The sequence below is a fragment of the Aquila chrysaetos genome, chromosome 3 (assembly GCF_900496995.4).
Source record: "Aquila chrysaetos chrysaetos chromosome 3, bAquChr1.4, whole genome shotgun sequence".
In the NCBI taxonomy this organism is placed as follows: Eukaryota; Metazoa; Chordata; class Aves; order Accipitriformes; family Accipitridae; genus Aquila; species Aquila chrysaetos.
The window spans coordinates 22,034,186-22,061,369 of record NC_044006.1 but is presented as its reverse complement, the minus strand read 5'-3'; the positions used below and the strand labels follow the sequence as shown (position 1 = coordinate 22,061,369).

The window sequence follows — 27,184 nt, the reverse complement described above, 5'->3', positions numbered from 1 at the left end:
GCCAGACACGCTTTTGAGCATGCTCGTATGGGCCGATCTTCCATACCCCTATCTCTGCGTATTGCCATTGTCACTGTGTAGATGGAATCTGTTAAGTGAAAGCGTCCTATGGTCAGGGGGAAGAATTTGCCATTACATGCCGGACAGAGCAGAATCACACTGCTGGAGCGGTATTAAGAGACGACAGCAGGAGCCAAGTCCTAATTTTAGCTCCAAGGGGGATGACAAGCATGTAAGGAGGAAAGCAAGGACCTGATTTAAAAGCTGTGAATTCAAGGTTTCTCCTAATGTGGGAATTGAAGGAATCGTTCCCCAGGGCCGCAGTCCAGGAAGAACAGCTGTGGTCCTTATTCTCTGGAAACAGCCCACTCCGGTGCACAACAGTCTGAGACCTTACCAAAAATGGAAAGATCAAACAAAAGATAGAAGGCCCTGAGATCAGGATCGTTCCATGGTCCATGCAGGGAAAGGTTTATGACTTTTCCCAGTTCATCTCCTTAACACGCGTACTGATGGGCTTACAAAGAGCCACCTCTAATAACAATATAGGGAATCCACTTCTGAAAGCAGTGAAGATCCTCTTGTCCTGCTGTTAAACTTGTCCATAATATGAGGGTTTTATCTTATGCATTCCAAACATAATGGATCATAACAAAGTTTCTCTGTTACACATAACAAATGCCAGTACAGGCAGCTTTTTTGCAAAGTTTGGTCCAACCACAAAAATTTGGGGATAAAGACATGGCGACAGGATTTGCCGACAACACTGCCAGAGGATTCCTCATAAAAATGCTTGCTTTGCAATGTTCAAAGGAGAAATGATAGACAAGCTTGCACTGCTGCAGTCTGCAAAAAGTGAGATGCAAAAAATGTGGTTTAACCTTCTATTTCATCATTCTCCTGGCTGTATATGAACACATGTGGTGCAAGCAGACAACAAAATCCAGCATTAACTGTGTGCTTTTGCACAAAAAAGGGAAGGAGAGGAGGATTTGATTAAGGGCATTTTTACAATGCATGCCTTTTTCTAATTTTTTTTTATTCATCAAAGCAGATAACTGTGGCTCAAGTTGCTTCTAATTGTGGTAGGACATCCATAGGACATCCCAGAGTCTGATTCAGACATTAAAGGGGAGAGTTTGAGAGACACTGGGTGAGCCAGTTTGTGTTATGAGGCTGCACTTCAGTCGACACCTTTGCAAAAGTTATATAAATTAGGGCAGATTTCAGTGCACTGTTTGTCATATATGATTCTTCCTGGCATGAGGTGCCTGGACATGGCTTGATTACTGCCAGTACCTAAAATGTTACTGTAAGGAATTTAGCATGCAAATTATGTTCTACAAGCTCAGGAGATTATCCCTAACACTTCATGAATTCTCAGGTTGCTCTGCCTGACGTTCCTTCTGAAGTTCCAAGAAGTTCTTACTGTCTTATACACAGACTGAAATTTTTGTAATGAGTCACTTTTAGGGGGAAAAAAATCAATTTTCTTTACTGATACTTTCTTCTGTGGAGTCAGACATTCAGCTGATTGGTACATGCAACACTTCTTCCATTCACACTGACTGGTATGAACTGTAATGTCGCGTTCCTTTCAGACTAGTACGCCTAGCAGCTTAACACTGTTTCCTTTCAGATACAGAGATGTTGACGTACACAAATAAGATATTTCAAGGAACACAAGATAGTATATTCCTGCTTCAAATACTATGTTTAAATGAATGCTTAATTATTATCCATTCTCTGTGCAAGCATTGACAGGCTTATCAGCAGTGACTTTTGCAATCAGCTGGCACTACCTACAAACTGCTTAGCTAGGAGTTTCACAATGACTAGGCATAACTGACATTAAATTGTCCTTGGAATCACACTAGGACAGCAAGTGATTTTCACAAAGCAAAAAGCAAAGACTAACTGCTTCTTTACTGATACAATCCTTCATCCTTCTGTAACTCAGGTAACACCAGATGTGCATGTGTCCATCCACTTTCAGGTTTGGGGTTTTGCGTATCCTTCCTGTACCCTCATGTCTACATTTGTTTCTAGCATCTGCTTCCTCCACTTTGCACAGGGTTCACAGAATGTCCTTCGGGTTGGTTAGCTAGATATGAGTCATCATAGCAGGTCAATTCATTTTCCCATGGCATGGTTTGTTCCACCTCATGACTGTCATATTTTCCATTTCCATCTTACCAGTATTACCTGCTTGGCATGGCAGTTTATCAGTGACTAATGAGGTACCTATTTTCAGGGATGAAGCAGCTAAAGCATTTTTTCTTTACTATGTAGATGATTCAGTATGACTTTTCATTCAACATACCTAGTGTTTATATGCTAATTATTTAAATGGTCTGTTTTATTGGCCAGAAATGTATGCAGTGATTCAATGGTAACCATCTCTGTTTGTGTAAAACTCACATAAGGTCTAAATACATGCACATCAAAATATGTGCCCAAAAAACAGCTCAGTGAGAGGTGGGAAATTTTACTTGTGATGTATTATTTGTTAAGAGGAAAGATAAAAATTAAAGATGAAAACTTAAGGCTCACCAGAAATTTTTTTCAGAAGTGCTATAGTTGTACCCAGTCATTTGCACTTTTGGGCTGTGACAGCATGCTGACACCATATCTCATCACTGACAAACAAAAAGTTTGCTCCAACTCATTTCCCCTCCTGTTTCCTCATATAGTCACACAGAATAATAAACTGTGTTTGAGAATGGCATATTAGCCAGATTATATGCAGGGAAACAGAGGAGTTAAGAATGGTGACTCTTCAGGAAATGGAAAAGGGAATGCTGTAAAGAATGGAGGACTGTGGGGCAATTATTGGAAGCTGTGGTGATGAATCAGAATACTTGTGAAAAAGCATCAAGCTCAGGGTGTCCTGATTAAGTTGACTGCAAAATTTTTAGGGCTTTTACATGTTCAATGAGGAACATAGGGAGTGTGGTTTTATTTGCCATAACACCTAGTAAATAACTATAGGTGCATACAAGGGTCTTTGCAAAGATTTAGGAACACTTTGTAAGAGTTAATTAAGTTAGACAATAATTGAAGCAATTATATATTAATAGAGCTATCTTAAATATACCAGAGAAATTATTTGCCAGAAGAACTCTCATGCCAGGCCCAGGGATTAGAATTCATTAACATATTGTGGCCATTAGCTGTCCCTGGCTCTCGCCTTTTACTTCTCTTCACATTCCCAAGAACACCTGTACCAGAAGAGGTCTTCCCCAAAAATGAAGAAATTACTAGGCTGGTAGTGTTTGCTATGGATCTTTCCGTGTGCAAGCCAGCATGAAAGCCGTCTGAGGTGTGGCTGAGATGTTCTTTAGTACTTGTCATGCATAGTGCTGAAAAGCCCTATGGGAAACATAGCAATTATGGTACAAGTTAGGGCAACTCTTAGGGTAGCTGGAATTTTTCCAGGGACCAAACTGGCCTGTGGCAACTTCAGAATGGAGATAAATACATATTTCTTGCATTTGCTTTCTGCTCTGTAGTGCACCTGAAAGGAACTAAGCTGGCTGACATCGTCTCAATTTTCTAGCGTTGTCAGTGTTGCTGTGCTGCAGAGGAAGAACACAATTGCATGAATTACTGTACAAGCAAATCAAAAAATGCTGTCTGAAGCAACATACAATTGTAAAGAGCTAACAGATCAAGACAGACAGAAATGTACAAGGTTACTTACCTAACGCACAGTGCAGAGGTTCCTGATGTAGCCCCACCAGAACTACTTCTCCAAGCAGAAGCAGAAGCTTCTAGAAGTGCTGCCCCAAGCCAATTAGCTCTGTATTACAGCACGGAGGTAGCTGTCATGCCGTACTGTACAACCGACAACATTGTTACCATCAAGGAACAAAATGCACTTTTTCCCTTCTGTTTTAAAAAGTCACTTATAGAAGAGAATGAAAACACTCTTAAAAACAATTACCATGTAAATCACGTTTCCACCCTTTCTCTCAGTACTGCCTAAATAAATAGGGGGTACTGATAGAAGCAATAGGGAGCTCATTTTTTCCAGCCACAAGGTAGAGCTAAAAGTAATAATATTCAGGCCATGGTTTTGACTTATTTCCTGAGAGGAGTAGTGTATCTCTTGAATCTACTACCAACTGCAAATGCCATGCTGACAAAATTTCTCAGTGTCCAAAATTACACTGTACAAAGCTATTATGCATTAATTTAATATTGGATTTTTTCCTTGTTGCAGGATCAGCTTTCTACTTTATGACTACTGACACGTGAAATAAAACACAGTGACCAGAACGCATTTGAAATTAAGTCAGATTTTATTGTATAATGGACTTTTATCAGAGTGGGAGAAAAACAGGGCTGATAAAACCAACTGCTAGTTGGTGGTAATGGAAAGAAAGTCAATCTGCAATTAAACTACAATGGTGGTACATTAATAGGAGTGAGTAATGGTAGCTAGACTTAATTAAAGCTGGAAATATTTAAAATAGCCGTAACAGTTTTATTCTGAAACCATATGATGAGTTTTGGCTTGATTACTCTCCGAAGGCCCGATGCTGTACAACCCTTCAGGCAAAACACCTGCTGAGATCTATATGCTTATAAAGAGAGATCACAGACACATTTTAAAGCTGATAAAGACCGTCTGGATTCAAGCAATGATTACATAGCCATTGCCCAGTTCTGTGAGGTACAGTTTGCCTTACCTTTTGATGGGGTGTGCCTCTTTGTGGAAAAATATTTTTTTATTAAATATTTGTCTACATGGACTACTGGATGCAGTTACAGCTCAGGAAAACTTTTTGTGATAATTGCGTCCATGGATTTTCATATAATGATCATGTCTTGGCATGGAAGGTACAGAGTATACCTGAAACTGTGTTTTGTGATACAGGTTCTGTGATCTCAGCTGTATCACCTTATTAGACTGTACACTGCCTGAGGCCAAAAACCCTGACTGTCCACTGTCAATTATTTATGCACGCTCCGAGGCACTGAGAGAGTAACCTAGTTAAGCTAGCAGAGGATCCTCCTCACGTGTCCAGCAGTATGTGCAATGAGGAGGTCTGGGCTGATCTGCTCGCGAGCACTGCTGCTGGGACAGCTACAGGGCCACGCCACAGCCTGCACCACCAGTGCTTACCTTCACCTGTGAGGTCCTTCTTCAGAGACTCTGCAGCACAGGTGGGAAATTCAGCTGTCTTGTTTGCTAGGCTGACTACACACACTGTCACACCGACAAGGCACAAGGGAGGATATCACACCACCACACTCCAGCTCCAGAAGGGCTAAGCGCTTGGTGGCTGTTGGAGCCAGAGTCTGCCTTGCACCTACAGTGACAAGCAAAAAGCAGTGTTGGTAGTAGACAAGCACAGCCACAGCAGCTATACGTATGTTTTCACTTTGGCTTTCACCTGCAGCTGCAGGCCTTCCTCCTGCAATGCCAGCTGAACACCAAACCCTGGGATGCCAAGCACTGCCTAGCAAGACTCTCTGGAGCTGACCCTGACAGGCTCTGGCTACAACTTATGCTAGTAAGAACAGCAAGAGTATTTTGTATTGAATAACACTCCTTGAACAAAATTCCTGGCCCGGCCAGGAATATGGTCACATAACTATACAGATACCATGCTTCCTGAAATAGTGCCTTGGAGACACAAACCCACATCTTGAAACACATAAGGTTGCACAAATATGCACTCGAAAATGTTTTCAAAGCCAAAAGGTCTGATTTCTTTTTCTGATATAACTACAGTGTATCCCTATGTATGGACATCCCTGTAATAGCCTGGAAGCACCCTGCAGTCTGCAGCATGAACGTGGATAGAGTAACATCAAATGCAACGTAGACATAGCCAGCGTATCTGCTTCATTCTCTAGGCTCAAGTTAGCATTTCTTGAAGCAGCATCAAGATATCGATTACATTGCATCGAAGAAGGAAAATGTTGCCGGTCTAATCTGTGAAACCCAGAGAGCACAGTCTTCGTGAAACTTCCAGGATCCCAGGGAAAAGAAAGTAGTGCTAGAAAATGCCAGGAACGTTGCAACTTCTCTAAAACGTTAGCAAAATCTGAGAGGTTGAAGTGTTTGCTTGGAGAAATAAAAGGGATGATCGGGAAGCACTTTCCTTTCATCACACATACTTCAGAAAAATGAGGTTGGGAGAATAATATATTCTTATCTTCTGTTGAAGTAGTCTCAGGTTTTTTTCCAGAAATACATATAACTGGATGCTAGTTTTGAAAATGTCATCATGCGCCAGGATTGCTTTCATAAATATGAGGAATTGTAGCCATTGCCAAGATGTGCTTCATTCCTATTTTTGGGCATACTTCAGAAGTTCATACTTAAGCAACACTCACTGCACTCAAGGGAAGTTGTGTTTAGGTAAGGACTGACACTAAGCCTCATCGTAACAGGATTTTCTGGATTTCTGAATCTCAACCCAAGTCTACAGCTCAAGTTTTGAAACCAGTCCTTAGACTCCTAATGGTCCACAGCAAAACCACAGAGATGAATAAAAGTGAACTGTGGGTGGAAAATCAAACTCTGTGTTGAAATTTTAGATGTTGTCTTTCAGGTCCATCTCAAATTTAAATCTGTAGTTCGGATGGACTGGTTCTACTTGCTCTTATTCCTCCTTTACCACGTAGCTTTGTGACAGAAGTGGGATACAAGTTCTCCTATACTCAGTACCAGACGTTTAAAGCATTTGAGCCAAAAGAACACTGCCACTCTCATACACAGAAAGCAGCATGTATTTTTGCACTTTAGAAAATGAGAGAGTATACATGGAGGTAAGAAATGAGCTTATTTTAATCACAACCAACAAATCAGAGACTACAAATATATCCTTAAATCCACAGTATGAGGACCCTGGGTGCAGTCCCCCAGCAGAGGTCTGACTGCCCGTGCTGGAGGCCAGCACTGATGTGGTGTAGCTGTGTAACCTCGGATCAGATGGCTGTGAAAGGCTGGTGGGTGAGAAAGAGCTGCAAGAAGCCCTGCTGGAGGCTTCCCCATTTTGCTTGGGAGCTGCATTTACTCCACTCAGGAGCTGCTTGCCTCCCCTTATGGAGCAGCCTGCTCCGGCTGCAGTGATCCCCATGTGTGGTTCACCGGATCCAATGCGAATCTAGAAGAACATCTGCTTGGTGCCGGGATCCTTGAATACAAGTTACATTGTTGGGACATAAGAACGAAGAATGCTGTTTTATTAAACAAAACAAGCTACTGGTCACTGAATTGATACTGTTTTAGCTGAGGTTGTACAGCCTTTTCCTTGCAAAAGGATCAGGCCATAGATCAGCATTGTTTAAAATCAGCCAACACGTTTAACATAAGCAGGTATCTAAACTGAATGAACTTAAACTCTGGTGGTAGATGATATTTGGCCAATCACTCTCACTGTTATACATTCTCAATTTCCTATGAGTGTCTGTTGTGACACCCGTAAGAGTGAATGCAAGGGAAGGTTCACGCATTCACTGCGAAGACAGCCGGGTACTGTGCTGCGGGTAGGGCTTCACATCTCTCGTCACTCTGAGCCCTGACACACTTGCTCACGCTGGGCACAAGTCCTGGAAAAGCCATAGCACAGGATAGGTTTGTATGCAGAAATACGCGTATGCAGAAATTTTTATTTCAGTAGGAATTTACTTCTGAATAGGCTGGTTATTGTCTTTAAACGCTGGCAATGAATGCAAGAATGTTTCTGCTGTGAGTCATACAACATTAAAAAAAAAAAAGGGAATTCATAATTGAGGCGTCACAGACACTATGGTTACTCAGTTAAAAGCAGATTAAAGAGAGTCCACTTCTGCTGCCACAGATCTGTGTGATATTACTTGGGATTTTATGGAAAAGAAGTTATAGTGTTTGCCTGCATTACGACATATTTTTCTTGATTTGTCTATAGTGAAATAGTCCGCCAGAGCTGCAACGTGGGTACGTGAGTTCTCTCAGTGGAAAGATAGAGGCTCCAAAAGGGGAACAAAAGCCCTATTCATAATTTGACTCCAAGAAATTTTGTCTGTTCAGAGTGCCTGTGTATCAAAACTGTACGTTTACTTCTCTAACTGTTTCCATTCTAAAATGTAGAAATGGTGAAGTACCCAAATTTTTTATTAAAATACTGCTAAATTGGCACCTAAACGTTGTTTTATGAAAGTCCTAACTCCAACTTCATGGATTAGGGTAAATGAATATCAAATTCCTCATGTATATGTGTCAAAAGGCATCTGCAAACATCAAATAAATTAGTGGCTATAGAATTTGTTGGGAAGTAAACCGAAGATCTGCATGGGTTCAATAAATACCAAAGAAAAGTTAGAAGTTGTTCTGAATAATTCTTAGAAACAGGTTGGGTTTTTAAATTAAATTTGTGCATATATGTTTGTATAACAATTTATCATTAAGTTCTGACAAGTTAAGAAAGTTCTACTCATTTTTATTACTTCAACTAATTATTGTTTCCACATACTTTCTTTGAAAGATCCTATCAGTACACATCACATCACTACCTCAACCTCTTCCTGCAAATAAAAAAAGCAAAAGAGCAAGCCCAATCCCTGATACTGGTCAGAGCCATAGGATCTGAATCCAACCTTAGTTTTCAAAAATTGCCTGAATTTGAGTTGCTTGGATTCATGTGGTTTTGTTACTTGTTTCCCAGTTAGATAACTGTATGTAACTAAATGCTTTATTTTCTTGACAGAGTGAGCTCTGTTGATCGTTAAAACACTATACATTCAACTACATTTAATTTAAACAGTCCACTTTAGAACCCACATAATACACAAAACCAACCTTACTGCCTTCCCCCATAATCCACCTTACTTTTCCCACTATTTTACGTGGTTCTTATTTTCAGAGCTGTATTTATGCTGATGATGTCATTTCAGTGTTCATTCTAAAATGGTATAATTCACTCTTGCTTGGAAGGTCTGGACAGGCCATCACTTTAACCACAGGAAAACAGGGAGAATTGGTGCACCCTCTGTATTCTTAGAAGCAACCTTCACACTCCCTTCTGTTGGCTGGTGCAGAGGTACCAAAACGCGTGGCTCAGCCTCTCTCACTGGAGACACAAAGAGCTGGTTGCAATGACTCCACCATGTTGCACAAGAGGTTTGTGGGATTTGTGGCTGCTGCTGCTTGAGTCCCTGACGCTGCAGATGCACATCTTTTCCCAGGTGAGGCACAGGATGTCAAGACTTGGCGGGGCGGGGGGGGGGAGGGGGGGGTATATCTGAACCTCTTTTTCCAAACCCTTGGTACTCCTCCTGCACAGAGCAGGGAACAGCTCTGAACTGCAAAGCAATTTAGTAAAAACATGCCGTTGTACAGCATAGACCTGTAACAGCGGGTATTTGGTCAGAGCTGCTGGTGGCTGTAGTAAGTACAGTCTGCTTTAAACTGCACCTTCAGCAGCACCAACCCAGACACAAGAGATTCTAAACTATTCTAGACAAGGACAGTAATTTATTCTTTTCAGGGTAAAAAATCAAATCATCCAAGATTTGCGGGGTTTTTTTTTTGTTTTTTTTTTTGTTTTTTTTTCCTAGGACACAGATGAATACTTGCATTTTTTTCATATGCATACTTATTTACAGAAATTCCCCCAAAATACCAACTGATATTTGCATCCATACCAAACCACGAGGTTTCTACGTGAGAAGGGTGGACAGACAAGCAAAACATACGATCTGGAACAACCGCTAGCTTGGCTTCTTTCTTTTGCTGCATAGCATTATAAGTAATAGATACAGTAAAGGTTCAACCGCATGCCTTTGGACGGGAATACTTTCTTCGAGGAAGGTTTACCACGAGAGGGAGCCCTCAAGCAGCCAGACAAGTTTTTTTTCAAACTACAGAGGAAAAGCATGTCAAAATTAGGCAACAGCCAAAAAAATCAGTCAGCTTAATCCCAAAATGTAAATGCAAACAATTCTTTATGGAAAAAAAAGCATTTTAAACTACATGTCTGTACTTTATGTATGCATTAAACTATATGTATGTAAGGAAAACTTTCTCTCCTTTTGAGGAAGAACCCTGCAGCTGCTTCTTACCCGAGAAAACCTTTCTTGATCAATACTGGTAATGTAGGAGTTACTCAAGTAATAAATGACTGCTGAATCTAGTCCTATTTATAGCGGGGTTTGCATTACAGAAAAAAAGCAAGCCAAACCAGAGACCAACAAATCAGATCATGCATGTTTTTTCCCTTTCCCTTCTAACTCCCACACAGTGAGAAGTGGGCTGCTTTGTGCAAATGTGGGCACAGTCTGCCACTGCGCTAGTGTTACTAGGATGAATATCAGCTGACACTGCCTGGTTTGGAAAGCTGTTTTTATGTAATGAGACGTATACCATTCTGCATGGTTTTTCACATTCTTCAGCACATTTGCTGTCTTGCAAACTTCCCGCGGATAATAAAAACACCGTGACTGGTTTTGCAAGAACAGAGATTTTGCCAGTCCAAGGCCAAAATACACCCAGCTATTTGTCCCTTGATATTGCTGTGCAGTACACTCTGTGCTTGCTAGTTTTTACGTTTCAGGTCAGATGAATCAAGTATTTTGGATCCTTTTCTAGTTCTTTTGTACTGCTGTTACAAACAGTAGCATGACAATGCAACGGTAATTGCATCTATATTGAAATAGTTCTCATAGGTATTTTAACCAGAAGTTTAACAATTTCTTAAGCTTAACAATTTAGAAAATTTTGTATTGATGGACTGTTATGTTGAGCTATTGCATGCCAAATTTTTCCAGCATGACACAAAATCATTATACAGCAACATTATACAAAGGTTTTACACAGAACATTGGCATTATCATATTCCACCACAGTAATTTAAAGATAGAAAAGCATAATTGATCAAGGTCTAGCAAACTAACCTGCTGCACAAAACAGATGCAATCATTCTCTTGACAAACTACAGTTAAATACTTCTACCGCCAGAGACAAACATTTCTGCTGCTGTACAAAAATGACATAAAGGATACTAAGTTATGTAGCACTGCTTTGAGTAATTATAGAAGACATGATAGACTGACATGATAAAAGAGAAGTGGCCACTTAGACGTTAATTCTGATACTATTTTCTTCATCTGGAAGTACTGTTTTTCATTACCCATAGTTTTTCATTTGTTCTTCCTTCTCTGTATCACCTGTACCAAGAAAATTAGCAAATTAATCATTAAAGATTTATCAGGATTAATTATTTAATTGCAGTAGCTACAGGTTAAAACATATTTGACTACAAGGAACAGATTAACACCGTGGAGTAATCCAGTAACTGGGCATCAGTCTGCCCCCCCCCCTCATGCCCCATTTCTGTAATCAATTGACTCAGTATGTACAAGAAAAACACTAGTTTCACCTTCTGACTCCTTTACAAACAGGCATACAAAAGCGATCTCTATTAAATACGTAATTTCAGGAATATCCATGGCACAAGCCAAAATGTAGCAGAGTTCACTGAGTACATTTTCAATACAGTTACATCTAATTTCATCTTTAAGGCCTCGTGAGAAAAATGGGCAATACTTCAACTAGCTTGGTACACACATTGCAACATCCTCAGAAGAACTTCCCTTTGTCAGTTAATTGATTTATATTCAGAAGATGTTTATGATTTCATTATACTGATATTATTATTCTCAGAGGGAGGAATTAAAATGATTCTTAAAAGTTATCAACAGTGGTAAATTCAGCTTGAAAATGTACACATCATCCTTTTACAATTAATGTAAGAAAAGATGTAAAATAAATACCTGTGCAACATGGATAACAAAAAAATGCCACACTTCTGCTTAAAATAGCACAATCTGAGAGTATTTTACCTCCTGACAGTATTAAGGAAAACTCCAATGAACATGATGCAGAAGTGCCGTCTCAGCTGCTGAGGAATCCGACAGGAATGTAAGGACAACTTTCTAATAGATTTCTTCAAGAGTCAACTTAGGCTACGTCAAGTAATTGACGGGAACTTTGAGTAACTCATGCTTAAATTCACTCAATTTTTATTATTACGGCCTGCACTTGCTGTTTGTGATAGAGAGACCTTTTAATCAGACAGTTTTTAAGGGATTTTTATGGTTCTTTCATCGATGGGATTATATCTTCCGTACAGGAAGGATTTTGCAGAAGGGGAAGTCAGTCTGTGGACGGGGCTTTCTGCTGGAATGACTGACAGGCCTGCGACAGAAGATTGATAACTGGCTTGCGTGAGGTCCCAGCCTGTTAAATCTACTACTAGGAAGAGGGTGGAAACAGAACCTAAACCACAGTACGTGCTTTCTTATCAGCCGAAGGAACGAAGAGCACAGCATTGTCCCTTCCCAGCCTGTTTCTCTGTACAATTCTTGCCTTTTTCAGAACAGGACATTACGTGCGCCAATTGTGCAGCATGCTTGTACGGGATGGGGGCGTAGAAACAGGTCTGGTGTGCAGTTCAGGTTGGAAATGTGCCTCATGAGATTAGCATCATTTACCTCAGCCCCTGCTGTAATCGCTCTGGTTGCTAACAAGTCATATTCAGAAGATTGAAGGAAATTTTGATTCTGTGTTCAATTACGGGGCTTAATTGCTTTACAAAACATTATGCCTTGTACAAATACGCAAGAGTAGTGGATTTACGCTCACATGCTTGCATATCAAAAAGAAGATTGCATTCCAATGGAAGCAATCTCCTTAACTCAGAATAAGAGGCTTTAAAAGATCTTTGGCTTGAATGAAAATGCCTTCTTTTTGGAGCCTAGCCCACATCCCTAGGTATAAAGTCCGCTAGGACTTTGTGAGAACATCTAACAACAAAACTGTGTCCAAGCTGGGGGACTGCTCTAGATTCAACATTAGAGTGCTACTCCCACCTTGCTAAAAAAAGGAATGCATATCCAGAAGCTCTATTTGCCAAATCAAAATGCTATTTGTTTGCAGAGGAAAAAAAAATCAACATTTATTGATCCCACAGAAAAGATAATTCTTCTGAGTGCTAGGATTTCAAAGGAAATTACCTTGATCTTATCAGAACACCTCAGTGGTAAAAAGGCTTCCAAATTTCTAGTGTTATATCAACGTCCATACAATATAAAGGCACTAGTCATGGCAGGTAGTAAGAGGATGAAATACAGTAGTCTAATCTTCTGATTTTACAGCGAGGCAATTATTTTCTCCTGTGTTTCCTAAGAAAATGCTTATTACTTGAAATGGAAAAAAAAAAAAAAAAAGCCACATATCCCAACGTGGCTTTTTGCCCTTAACATAGCTTTGTGATGCCGTCTTTGGGTTGACAAAATAGTTTCAACATTTCAAGTGTGTGTCTTACTATACTTTATTCTTCTCCTCAGCTTCAATGCTATTCACAGCCATTAGATTACTTGATCAGTATATTTGCTTTGAACCAAGAAAAATTCAGAAAAGCTAGTGCCACGAGCTTTACTCCCTCTTTTTGCTCAGGATTTTCTGTCTTAAGAGATTGACATTAACTTGGACTATAATGAAAGTGAATTTTAAATTACTTGGGGTTTTTTTCAGAAAGTTTGGTAGACTGAAACTGTATAGTCCAAGAGTCCAGTATCATCTACTCAGTGCTATTCTATCTAGCCAATCTTATTGGATCAACAGTTACTCTGAAAACTTTCACAGCAAGAAATTTACTTTTTGAATGTACACCACCAGCAAAGCAGATTCTAGTGCACTGAAAGAACACAACAATGCAGTTTTATTTTTCTGCTATTTATTTTTCCATTTCCAGCAGTTTCTTGAGCACCATTTTCAATAAAAGCAATTAGGAATTCCATACCAAGTTTTCATAATCTATCTTCATAAGTGGCATTGCACACACAGGACAAGAATTGTTCAGCTCTATCCAAGATCACGGTTCTTTATATGCACACAGGGAAATCCATTGTAAAAACACAATGAGCAGTTCATAATCTTTTTGTAAAATTATAATAAGCTCACAATACAATACATACATTCCTGTTTTAAAGGCATCTGTGATCTCTTTAACCATCTTCGTTATTGTAATGCTTAGGGACCAATGAAGCATGGGGTCCCAAATTTGTCACATCACACCAAAATCAAGAAAACATTGCTTGTGGTCTTGCCTTCTGCTATGCCTGTGGACGGAGAGTTCTTTTTTTGCCAGATCAAGTCCCTGAACTAGCCCTCTGCTCAGTCACACAGACGTCAGCGCACGGGACAGGAAGTGCAGAATTCCCGAAAACAGGATTTGTGAGAAGCAGGCAAGTAGGACCACTGTGGCACCAATTTAGTTTGGTTTACACTGCTGTAAATTTGCAGGCGTGGTTCCTCAGTCAGTTTATACCTGTCTAAACCCTGCAGCCAAATGAAGGGAGTACCACACTTTCCTGCAGACTCACCCTTCCCCAGTGTTAGGACTAATGAGGCACACGAGATAGCCAGGCTGTGCCGTCTTGAAATCTAAGTTGAGCTTTCATGACACTATGGCTATCACTGAAAGAGGTCCCACCAGCCCTTTTCTCCCCCATCTAGCTCCTAGCTGTCTGCTTCTACTTTCCCTGCTCCAACTCTGGCACTTGCTTAACCCCAGAGTGAGGCCATTTAGGGATCTGAATCAGCAAAAAGCTAATTCTGTGGGGAAAAAAAAAGGGAGAAAAAGAAAGAAAAAAAATTATCTCCCTGAATTGTTCACATGAAGTCAAATAAACACCAGTTCTAGTGTAAGAAAGGGAAGGATCGCATACATGACGGCAGGGGAAGAAAAGGACTGCCTGCATCAACAGCAGCTTGCAGTTCAGTGTAACGTGAATCCTCCCAGTATCAGAGGGAGAGCAGGCCAACATCACTGTCCACTCCCATTTACAGGGGATGTTACACTTCCCATCTCCCGAGTCCCGTGCTTCTGTCCTTAGGACCTGTGAGCCAGCCCAACTGACTGATACCAACTCTTGTCAATGGAACCCATTAAATGAACCATAAGTAGTCAGTGAGCACAGGACCTGGTACAGGGGACAAGACTGGGTCCAAAGAGGGGGAAAGTGACCTCTCCTTTCTTTTCCCTGCATGTGAAAACCACAGCCATACTTTCAAAGGCCCGAGAGGCCACACGAACACACTGCTAGAACAAGGTGGAGGGAGGGAGCAGGACAGGACCGCCTTTCCCCTAACATCAAGGGCATTTGGACCAGTTTAAACTGACCCCAAAACAACACCTCAAGTCACAGTCCTTACACTAAAGGGTCTCAGTTTTAAATAAAGTCGATTCCCGGTAGTCTGCATGTGTAAGCACACCCTGTGCACCGAGCTGGCTCCCCGGGGGTCTCCACCTCGAAGCAGAGCAGAGGGTATGGTGAAAGAGGCTGCAGACCACCGCTTGACAAAGTCGGGACCGCGCTAGAAAAGGCAGCAGCTTCATCTCCCTCTCCGCAGCGGGGCACCGCGTTTTTACCGTCCCACAGAGCTCTGCTTCCCGCACTGTTCGTTCTCACACAGCTTCCTTCCCTCTCCCCTTGGCGGCGGTTAAGGGGAGGCAGGCAGCAGCCACCCTCAGGCGCCCGGGCACCGACACCCTGCCTGGGGGAGGCAGGGAAAAAGGACGGCGAGGCGCAGGAGCCAGCCCAGGGTGCCCCCCACCCGCACCGGCTCCTCACCCACCTCCCCTCGGCCCGGGCCGCCCGCCTCGGGCTGGAAGAGAGAGGAGACACCCCCCCCCGTGCCTTTGCCAGGGCGGCCTCCTCAGGAGCCCGCCCTCCCGCGAGCGAGCCCAGCCAGGCCGGGGGTGGGGGGAGAGGGCAAGTCCGCCCGCACCCTTCACACCGCTTCCCTTGTTTCTCAACATTTCTTCTTCTTCTTCTTCTTCCTCCTCCGCCGCCGCCGCCTAAGCCCCAGGGCACCGCGGAGACGGGCCACTGACTGCCCTCCCCTCTGCGGGCAGCGGCGCGGCGGACAACCCACCGGGCGGGACAGAGAGCGCATGCGCTTGCTACCACAGGGCGCAACCCGCGGGGAAGGAAGGATAGGGGGAAGACCCTCGGGAGCGCGCCCGCCGCAGCGCGGGGCGGGCCGCGCGGGCGCGCACTCGGCGCCGGTAGAGGCGGGAGGCTGGGGGGGGGAAGGGGAGACGGGGCGGGGCCGGGCCGGGCCGGGCCGGGCCGTCGCCCGCCACGCCCAGTCTAGCTGGCGCCGGGCGGGGCGGCGGGACGCGGAACTTCCACGGGACGGAGGCGGTGCAGCGGAGCGTGAGCGCCTCGGCGGGGGGCTAGCCCGGCCCGGTCTGGTCTGGCCGGCCGTGGGACTGACGGGGGAAGGGGGAAGCAGGAACGACGCTGAAACCCGCCGGGGCGAAGTTTCGCAGTTGCCCCGCTGGGCGAACAAGAGGGGCCGGAGGCCGCGGCGTCGGGAGCATGAGAGGTCTGCCCCGGCCTCGCCGCTGCCGCGTCCGCGGGAGGACGGGCCGGTGCCCGCGGCGGTGAGAGGCGGCCCAGGGAGTCGCTTCTCGGCGCCTGCGGGCGGGAGGAGGACGAGGAAGCGAGAGGCGGCGGCTGCGCCCGCGGGGACCCCCTCAGCCCGCGGCCGCCCGCCCTCCGCTGAGGTGCCTGCGAGCCCTCTCCGCCCCTCCGCAGGGCGAGCTTTAACGCTCCCTGTCGCCCTCCGTTTCCTTGCCCCCGGCGGGGGAGGAGGAGGGGCGGCGGCAAGGAGCCCTCCCGGGATCCCTTAGGACGACGCGGAGGCGCCTGGAAAGCCCCGAGCCCGAGGAGGCGGGTCCCCCGCCGGCCCCCCGGGCCGCCGCAGCCTGCCAGCCCTGCGTCCGCCTCCCTCTGCCCTTCCTACCGGAGGCTTCACCGTGCGGGCGGGCTCGCGGAGGAGGCCGGAGGAAGCCGCCCGTGCCCTTGGCGGCGGCCCGGCGGTGCGTGTGCGCATGGAGGGGCCGGGCGCGGAGCCGGGGCGGCGAGGGCGAGGAGAGGCTCCGTGAGGGCAGCGGCCCTGACGGGGACCGCCGCCGCCTCACCGGGCGTTTCCCTCCCGCCCTGCCCTGGCCGGGCTTCCGACCCTGAAGGCGCTCGGGCTAGTCTCCGAAAAAAACCAAAACCCACCAACCCCCCCGCCCCCCAACCAACTTTTCCGCAGCGGCCGAGGATGGAGCCTGCCGGTATGGATTATTTCTGCGACCAGGTACAGCAGAAGGACGTGGGCCGCAGGATGCAGGTCGGCCAGGAGCTGCTGGAATACCTGAGCGACCCGGCGAGGTCCCCCGATGTGGAGCAGGACCAGCAACGCCTCGACAAAGTGATCGACGAATTAACAGGATGGGTCAACTCCAGTAATTTTAAGGTGAGGCTGGTCCGCGGGGCTTGGTACAGGCAGAGCATGATTCATCATGGTAGGGAGGTGTAGAGCTCCGGATTACTTTTTAATCGGATATGAGCAGAAATAAAACTGCATTTATACCCCTTTTTACCACCCTCCCCAGGGGAAATTTGGAAATTTTGGGAGGGCTTGGTTAACATTTTCTTGTTTCTATTCCTCTGTCCTAAAAGAAGCAGTAATGTTTTGTTTGTTTGTTTTTGCTTTTATCGTTGGTTAAACGTTTTTGTACATAATACTGAAAAAAACCCCACGCAACTGTTTTACATGCTTGGGTTGTGTTTCCTATTCTGAAACGAGATAGGTGGTGATTTTTTTTTTTTTCTTTACTACAACTCCCATTCCGTGGTCTTTGTACTTAGGTGTACTGTTTCATGGGATTGCCATTATTTTTTGTAGGCCGTAAGGAGTGCTGTTTCTCTGGATTTGTATGACACTGTGTGTGCGTTACACGATTTAATGAATAATTTGTTTCTTGGGGATCCCATTGTAAGTTTAAAGTTGTTTATATCGTCTTTAGGTGACTTTCCTGTACGTGGGAAGTTATATAGTACATTTATATCAGCCCAATGATGACTCATGTTTTGCTTTTTTTTGTGTGTTTTAGACTGAGCTATAGGAAAACAGTGATTACTCCTGCGGACATCTCTTGTCATATTTGTAGATTTTTCTGGCGTTGGTCAGCCGGCAACACGATTGACAACGTAGTTTTCCTACCAAGAACAATGGCATTGCGATTTTTTAAAATTATTTTTTATTTATTTATTTATTTTTTATTTGGTGTGCGCGGTGTACAGCTGGGACAGGGCCGCGCTCCCGTCGTCGGGTGGCGGTGTGGATCTGTGATGTTGAGCTGGGGTCTGTCACCCAGCAAGATCGTATGCCCTTACCTCCCCGTCTTGCCTTGTGACTTGACTGACTTGCGCTTTGGGCCTTTGCACTTATCATAGTGAGGTTATTGTAAATTTTTTTCCATTTGCTTAGGCTCAGGAGGCAGGCATAGGAGTAACTTGTAAGGGCAGTATGTTCGTGAAATGGGTATTTTTTTTTTTTTTTTTTTTTTCTCCACTGACTTTACAGTGCTGGCTGTGTACTTGCCAGTGTTTGCACATAGCACTTCTTAGTTTGAGGTCTGAAAATAATAAGGCTTAACTCTATTTGCACGTATGCTTTATTTTTTTGGAAGCATGTCTGTCAGTAAAGGTCAGGTTAGCTTGAGGATGTAACGTATGTCGGCCAAGTATAATTGATTTGCCTTTACATTCCACATCTGAGGGCAGTTGTTGGTGATAATTGATTACTGTGAAACCTAGACAGGTCTTTAAAAATACCCTGTCGTGTAAAGAGGGCTACACACTTATCTCAACAGCGTAATGTACAAGTTTCTTCCTGCACTATTAAATTGGCAAAATTGGACATTAATACTTGACATTTGGTTTTCGAGATGTATTTTCTGTAATGCACGAACATTTTGCTTGCTTGTTGATGTAAGGTGACAGACATCCTTGGCTGTTAGGACTGTAGGATGAGTGAGGAATATGCAGCACTCTAGATCACAAGACTCAGTCATGCAAGATGAGGTTAAGAGTATTACAAATTCTAAGAGTTTTAAAAATAGCTTGCATAATAATGAAAAGCTTTTTGTTACCACTTCTCTATGTCCACTTACTCGTGGCTCTTTATACATACAACATGCTATTTCAAAGCATGTTATATACATTATATTAACTGGATGAGCACAGGATCTTGGGTGTTTTTTTGCTCATGATTGGTTCCAGTGTTCCTGGCTGTGGTGGTGACTGCCAGCATCTGCTGCTTCAAAACGAAAATTAAAAATATTCTGGAAAACTGTGGTTTGCATCTTACTTGAGTATTTTATCTTATGCAAGCATAGGTGTTACACGTTTAAATGTTACATCTGAGTTTGTTATTAAACTCAGGGCTTGAATGGTATCATAAAGTAATGAGTACCACAGGCTTTCATGTATTCTCAAGAAAAATATTAAAGAATCTTTATTCTTATTACTGTATTTCTAATAATTTGTTGGTTACCCTTTCCTCTGCTGAGGAATGGATAAGTAAAGCACTTAAGACGTTTCTGCTTATCATCTCTTTCTTCTTGTATCTTGCTAAAGGTCTTGCAGGTCTTCAAAGTCCCAAAGTAATTAATCTCTCCCTGTTGACATGGCTGTTTAATTGAGCAGTGATAATGGCTGGCGACTGGCTTATTTATCAGAACTGCTGAGCTAGGTGAATTGGAGTGATAAGTGGGGAATATTGGAGGAAGTTTTGAGGGGGAGCATTATTTCCACTGTAGGTGGCCGGTATGGATGATGAGGGAATAACTACTGTAACTTGCCCTGGATGTGCCGTATCTTTGCTTTTCTGTGAAAACTCAGTTCTTGCATGCAATGCACTCTGCTGACCATACTGAAAGAGAGGATGCATGATCTGGGGGCTCTAGGCTCAACTCTATGATGTGCCTGAGAAGAGAAAAATTCCTGGAATGCCACCCTAGGAAGTTTCTGCCTCACATAACCAGAAGGGAAAGGATCTGGAGGGGATAGGAATGGGAGGGTTGATTTGGCAGATTTGATAATAAGTGGGGAAAAAGATAATAGGTGTACAGTAAACAGGTATGGACTTGTTATCAGCAAGGTTGAATTAACTTGTCTCAAAAAGAATTTGGCCATCTAAATAGTGCTTTTGCTTTTCTGAAGTTTGCAGCTATTCATAGTGGTTTACTAAACTATCTGGCAGTTCCAAACTAAGAAAGCAGATAGGAAAATTTTTGAGTTCATCTAGTTCATTGAAGTGGAAAATGCGCTTACCAGTTTGAGTTATTGATAAATCAAAAAGGTGGGATTAAGCATGTGTTGACTCATCTGCAAATGGTATGCAGTTCTGGTGAAAGTTGGTTGCAGAGCATGGGGAGTGACCTAGAGAGATGAGTCATCTTTAAAGGCTGACCACAATGGTGTATTATGGGCACTTCCGTTACAATGTCTATGCAGTCAGTGATAAATTAGCTTCCAAAGACTGTTGAAAACTTCGCAACACCAGGGAGTACCCAGAAGATGAGCATAATTTAAGCTTTTATTTTGGATCTCATTAGAATGAAAGGGTTGCTCACTGAACTGAAAATTGTTTGCTTGTTGTCCTGGTACCGTGATCTGATTTATTTCATATTGGTTGGGACTGATCTCTCTTCTCCTACAATATAGAGGTTTGGTTTTGAGTTTTTTGGGGGTGTTTTTGTGTGTGGTGTTTTGTTTGTGGTGTTTTTTTTCTTTTTTTTGTCTTCCTCCCCAAAATGACTATTTTCCTAAGGCAGTGAGGAATAGTGGAGAAGAAAAAAAGGGCAGTGAATTCTGTAATGTTTTTAAGGAGCAGGTAAGTTGGATGCAAAGTATTGAGTTGGGTGATGGTATTATTCTGCTGGTGGTATTTGTTCTCCTCCAAACTCTGAAATATTTGGCAATCTCAGAAAGTTGGAACAGTGTTAGTGTTTGTGTTCAGACTCTCAGGTGAACTTCAAGCAGTAAATTAATTCCCCATTCTGAAGGTATCACTACTGATAGATATTTTCTGGCTTTACTGGGTTAACCTGGATGCTCATCTATGTATATATGAGTTTTAATTAACACATCTCTTATGTCTGTCTTTGCTCGATAGTCTCTTGAAACAATTACAATATTGTCTAACTTTGTACAGTCTGGTTGCTCAAACTGTTCCATGTCTGACTCAAATAGGTAATCTGGAAATCTGCTTTGAACTTCTGCTGAAGAGGTGTGGGGTGGACAAATACTACTTTTCAAGTAGAGCTTTGCAAGTCTACTCTTGGCTGTTAGGATGTTCTGGTTTTTTTTAACCCCACCAAAATTGAGTAGTTACCCTCAAAATTTATTTTTTGAGCCATAAAGCCACCTTTCAGTTCTTCATGCAAATCACACTGGATCAGAAGTAATAAGAAACTACCAGAATTTTAGCCACAGGTTTCTGAGGTAATTTTATGTGAGAAGAGTAATCAGTAATGTTTGTGACTGTGAGTCATCTTTGGATTTCTTACCTTTGTAGTAGATACTTTAGCTTGTTTTATTCCTCAACTGCAGTAGGAAAATAATTAATAATCGCTGGTTTTATGTCAGAGCAGCAGATTGTTTGCGATACAAAGAAAAAATTGTATTCCATGCTATCTGTTTCTGATAGCATGGATAATCTGTTTCTTTTAGGCAAATCCTTGCAGTTATCTCTTATTCTATGCTTCCTGTAGAATGAGATTTTTCTTAGCTTTGTTTGTCTCAACACCAAATACTGAAAGATACTAAAATACCATGGTTGTTGCATTTTTATATTTCCTTGGTTTGGCAAGTATTTATTTTGGTTTGTCTTTAGTTCAACAAAAGGCCAGCAGGAGGAGCTTTCAGTTTCCAGAAAGGAAGGGAAGATTTGAACTCTTAATTTTGCAAATAGTTAAGACAAGTGGTCAGGGTGTTTGTCCAAAGTCCTTGCAAAGAGATAGCAGCAGTTATAATTTCGTTGACTGCATGTAAGTTTCCGAGGTGGAAGCTAGAATTTAGAATTGTTTGAACAAAATGGAGATACTGAGATTTGGGGCGGGGTGGGGGGGGCAGGGAAGGGAAGGAAAGTTCAGAAATAAAAAAATACGAAGTCCTGCATTTCAGTAGGAAGAATTGAACACACAAATGCAGGATGTGGAGCGTGTGATTAAGAGCAGTCATTAGGAAGAAAATGTGTGGCTTGTTTTGGATCTGAAGTTGAACGCAAGCAGACATATGCTACGCGTATGCTGTAGTGAGTTGTAGGACTAACTTGCAAGACAGAAGAATGGCATACAAGAGGACCCACCTCAACCTTTATTTTTCAGTTACTGCATAGATACTGGTATTTCCTTAGGCTTTGTTAGCAAATAGTGGTAATTTAAATGTCTTTGTTGGAGGAGAAATGTTTGACTTTGAGCTCTTTGCTGAATTTCGTTACTCCTTTCTTCAAGTTGTTTGTTTCATCTTGGCTATGTGGGAGCTACTTCTTTTATTGTGATGGAATGAGAATGTGATTTGACCTGTCTGTGTATGAATCCACTTTTAGTTTTCAAGCTCAATGATTCAATTCTTTCTTGAGAATTACTATTTTTTCATGTATTATGTTCTGTTCATAGAACGTTAAATAAGCTATTGCATGTTAGCCAATCAAGCAGATCTCCAGAAGACAAGGGAAACTTGCAAGAAGTTTTAATTATTTTAAGTTTAATTAAAACTAATTTTGTCCAGCCTTTAATTAGGAATGTGGAATATATAGTCTCAAACTGTCAGGCATCTCCTCCAGAGGTGGAATTCTCAATTGTTTTGCAGCTTCAGTTTGTGTAATCCAGCCTAACTGTAGTCCCTGTTGAAACAGCAGCTCTGCTTCTCCTGTGGCCGGACATTCTGACTGTTGTTCTTGAGGCAGTTAACTTTTTGTTGATGTTGAATTCATTTTCCAGTGTTTCAGCAAGGTGATTTGATTGAGGCTACGGGAGATTGAAGTGCACCAGATCAAATATGCCTGCAAGTCAAGAGCAAGAACAGGGCTATCCCTTTTAGTCTGCAGTTTGATTGATTTGGGTGTGAATAGAGACCCTTTCCAAGCTCTGTGCAGGGTGCAGGCAGAGGTGTGCATCCTTCAGAATAGAATTCACAGCAGTCAATGCACGTAAGCCATACGTAGTTCAGTATGCGTTTTTAGCGGCATTGCTGATTTAAGCAGTTTCTTTCCCTGGCTGAATTGTGATGGTGCGTCGTGTCTTCGTTGCTCCGGTGTGAGTGCTTGTGAAGCTGCACAGTAAGCAGGCTCAGGGAAGAGATTTGGCTGAGAAGATGCTTTTTCTTGTTCATCTCTTGGACTGGTTTCCTAAAGCAGGTTACCCTACAGCTGCATCAATACTTGTCTCCTCACAGTAGTGGAGCTGGTTGCAGGGGTAGGAGTAAGTAGCAGAGAATGGGAATCACTGTATGTTTAATACAATTTAAATAAGAGGAAATGAGAAAGAAAATGAGAGACCTTGGGCATGAAAAGAATGATATTCTTCTGGAAGTACTAAGTCCTAAAATAAAGTGTTTCTGTGTTTTGCTCCATCAACATGCTTAGAAAGGCTTTCAAGTACAGTTTTCTTTGGGGGGAAAAAGCTTTTGGTTTTGGTTTTTTTTTTAAAGATTATATATTCCAAAGAGAAATGCCATACATCTCATTGCCTTCCCACTGAGTCCTGCTTTTAAAGAGGCTCTGTCTTCAAACTTTTTCTACTGCAGTGCATAATGTTTAAGCCAGACAATCTCAAAAAAAAAAAAAAGTCAGGTGTTGCTGTATCATATACTTTTGGTTTATGCTTACTGTCCTTGGAACAATGTCTATGAAAAATTTATGGCAATGGTCAAGGGAGGAACATTAATGTGCATATGGAGCAAACTGTAGATATTCCTGTAATGGATCAAGCTGGAGGCAGTACACAACACATTTTAGAATACTGTATTGTCCAGAGAATACAGAATAATTTGGAGATCACGCTTTCAGTCTGAACTCAAATCAGTTAGAAGACCATGAGAGATTTGGAAATGATAGAAGGCTGTAAACATTTTTACGGTAACGATTTTGAGTGTTACACTAATGCATTCTTCAAAATTGGGTAAATGTTTCTTAATTAATGTGCCTGTGGAGGAATGTTACAGTTCCCATCACGGGGAAAGAGCAGTAAAACAGATTTTTTTTTTTTTTGTTGTTGTTTTTTTTTTATAAACTTTAAAATCTTTATGACAGCGCTATGCTTGTTTGTTTTGGTTGCTATACAGGAGAGGTCAAAATAACAAGGACTTCCCAGATCTAGGCCTGTCGAGAAGGACCTCTGAAGAAACCAAGCTTTTTCAGTGCTGAACTACCACTCATCAGTCTCTGGATAAATATGGGTGATTTATTCAATAATCCTCTGGTAGTGTGGTTACTTGCACTGCGACGCTGAAATGATTTGCGGTTGGCCATCACAGAAGGATAATGAAAGGAAGATTGTAGTAAGAAATTTGGTAGTCTATACTCCTTTTGAGGCAGTGAGGGTTGCAGCTGGTGTGCAGTTCTAACAGTAGCAAAGATTTGATTCTCTCAGGAGAATCTTAGCTTGTAGTCCAAATTATAGTTGTAAAACATTGCTTTGAAGTCAGTAAACTTGCATTTTTAGATAGAGGAAGCTCTTCATTTGCTAAAGAACTTGCAATTCAAATTGTTGAGCTTGAAGACTTTGTGTTAGACTACCAGCAACCCCTCTCTCCTTGCAATGTGAAGTGATGCAATATATGTTAAAAAAAAAAAATGTATACATCTTTGGAAGTGTCATTTGTACCCTTGAAGATGAAAGAAGCAAGGGAATGGAAATAATGCTTTCTTGTCAGCTAAAATGTCTAAAGTATAGATGATGCATGTGGTAGCTTCAGCAGCTGGGACTGCAATTTTGACTGCTGTCAGCAGAGGCAGCTGCCCAACTGATGCTGAGTGGGAGGATTGCAGCAGTGCATTTTCTTGTGAAAGGGAGAATGGAGTCTGAAGATGACCTGGCTGGGACTGAAGAAATGACTCAGGAAAATGAAAGCTTCCTTCTGCCCATGGAGCCAGGGGCAGTTTTTGGTATCTGCAAGCTTTTGGGTTAAGGGAGGGAATGGAATGTGGGTAGATCTCAGTGAAGTGGGTAATGTGGAGAGAATTGGGGTGGGAAACAGTAAAGGGAGCAAAAAGCGATCAAGTATCCTGTGAAATAGGAGAGAAGTGTAGTCAGGGAGATGGGTAAAGAGAACTAGGAATAAGAAACTTCCAAGAAGTGAAGCAGAAGAGACCGCACACACATATGTGTTTTTGTTTCACGTTTAGCTACTTGCAAGGTGCTTGAGATTATTTGAGAATTGAGAAAGTACGCCTTTGGGCTTGCCTGACAATATTTAAACCAAAAAACCCTCCTGAAAACCTCATGTTCTTGTGCGTGTCTCATTCCAGCACTGCAGTGCTGGAACAGTGCTTTTTCTTGCAGGGTGTAGTTCTTTGTCAGATGACTGTTAGTGATACCACAGCTGTCCCCATGGTGACAGGAAGTCCAATGCCTTAACTTCATTCTTTTGGAGTTCCAGATGGTGACCTCCATGATTCCCCCATTAGATTCTCATGACTAGTTTGCAGATTGTGATCTGTATTTCCATATACAGTTCAGAGATCCTATGACCAACTCCAAGGACATTTGTATTAAGGTCATTTGGCAACTTAATGTAACTAGACGTGGTTTCCTGGCAGCGTCCTGCCCCTAGATGTCCCCCACAGGGATGGGAAATTATAGAATCACAGTGAGAATAATAGTAAGCATGCATGGTTAACCAGGTAGGGTTTGAAGAACAGAATTTCTTTTCCTAGCAAAGACTTAGATGACTGGAAGTTGCCCACAGAAGAGCAGTGGCAGTGCTGGAAAGAGTATGTAAGAGAGCTGGAAAAGGAACAAGCTGCAGAGCAAGAAATAGGCTCAATTCCTAATCACATTTTGGTTGGAACATCTTGATTTCAATAAAGAGTCTGGTCCTTTCCAGAACAGGTAAAATATTTCTCAGTAGGGTTGGTGATTTTGTTGTGATCTGAGAAGTCAAGAACAGTCCTGAACACTGGCTTGTTAAAGAGTAGCTCAACAGCTAACCAACTCCAGTTCAAATAGGCCTAAATTTCTTTTCTACTGTGAACCTCAAAAGCGCTGTTTAAATGCATCAAACAATAGTGAGCTGATGAATCAGTCTCAACACACAAAGGCTCTTTCTAGGCAGCAGGCGAAAGGCTTAATGAATGCAGAGTAAGAAACAGATCCAACGATTTTAATCCCAGAAGAAATACATCACTCATTGAAGCTGGTGGGGAAAGAGCCATGATGCTGGTGGGAGGTTTTTCTGTTGATAAGTGGAGAGCCTGTGTTGGTACATGGTCCCACACAGTGTCTAAGAGCTTGGAACCTTTTTCTTGCAGATCATTCTGCCTTGACTTGTGATTTGTCTTTCTTTTTTTTTTTTTTTTTTTTTTTTGTGACCCTATATCAATTTTTAAGGACTCCTTCCAAAGGACTGCTTGAATACTGCGTGGATTATACCTACCAGGAGATGCTGAAACTCAAAATATTGTGTATCAAAGCAGAGAATTGTTAAGACGGATATACAAAGACAGTAAGAGGTAGTTTATTTGGTATACTCTGTAGTGGTATGCTTCAACTGACTTGTTTTGAAATGTGGAATGAGAGCCAATTTTGTAGCTAGAGCAGTTTCCCATTACTTCCAGCCTGAGGTTACATCATACTTTCTCACTCTGCAGATATCCTGACATTTCATACCTGCTATCTTGTCAAAGTTGCAGACCATCGGGGATTTTGTATGGGCTAAAGAATAACCCATCATGTTGTAGGTATAGGATTGCTCCTTTAAGACTGTAGTAACCTGTTCCCTTGCCTCTTATCTGTAAGGGTTCTTGTTAAAGAGATGAGAATTTCACAGCAGTGTTTTTTACTTTTGCATTTTTTAAAGCCAGCGTTAGTCTCATATCTGACTTAGGTAACTTTTGAAAGCTTTATTTCATCATGTGCAGTCTGAACTATATATTTTCATACAATAAAGACATCACAAGACAAAACTACTGATCATTTTTAAATTTATAGTATTTACTGAAGTGACTTTTGTATACCAATTATTGAAGTAGAACCCCTACTGCATTCTTTAAGCAAATCTTTGATAGGCAGTTGCAAAGAGCCAACACCCTATTGACAACTGCTTGAATGGTTAA

At 42.4% G+C, this 27,184-nt stretch overlaps 1 protein-coding gene and 1 long non-coding RNA gene across 40 annotated transcripts in view; one reads left to right on the top strand and one right to left on the bottom strand.

Annotated features, from left to right (window-relative positions):
• Positions 1–4,534: 4,534 nt before the first annotated feature.
• On the bottom strand, positions 4,535–11,162 carry LOC121233178. The gene is made up of 3 exons (XR_005932057.1): positions 11,078–11,162; positions 9,172–9,173; positions 4,535–5,318 (listed from the first exon to the last, which is right to left on the bottom strand). It is a non-coding gene; the product is annotated as an uncharacterized LOC121233178 (long non-coding RNA).
• Positions 11,163–16,178: 5,016 nt separating this feature from the next.
• The window catches only part of CLASP2 (cytoplasmic linker associated protein 2), a 153,765-nt gene continuing 142,759 nt past the window's right edge, over positions 16,179–27,184 (top strand). For 13 of the 39 annotated variants that reach the window (XM_030008602.2, XM_041122339.1, XM_030008590.2 and 10 more), the window contains exon 1: positions 16,182–17,314. In XM_030008602.2, the coding sequence (XP_029864462.1) occupies positions 17,120–17,314 (195 nt within the window). In that variant the 5' untranslated portion in view covers positions 16,182–17,119. Of the gene's footprint in view, positions 17,315–27,184 lie in introns of all 39 variants that reach the window. The other 26 variants (XM_030008601.2, XM_030008589.2, XM_030008600.2 and 23 more) reach the window with 5 other exon arrangements.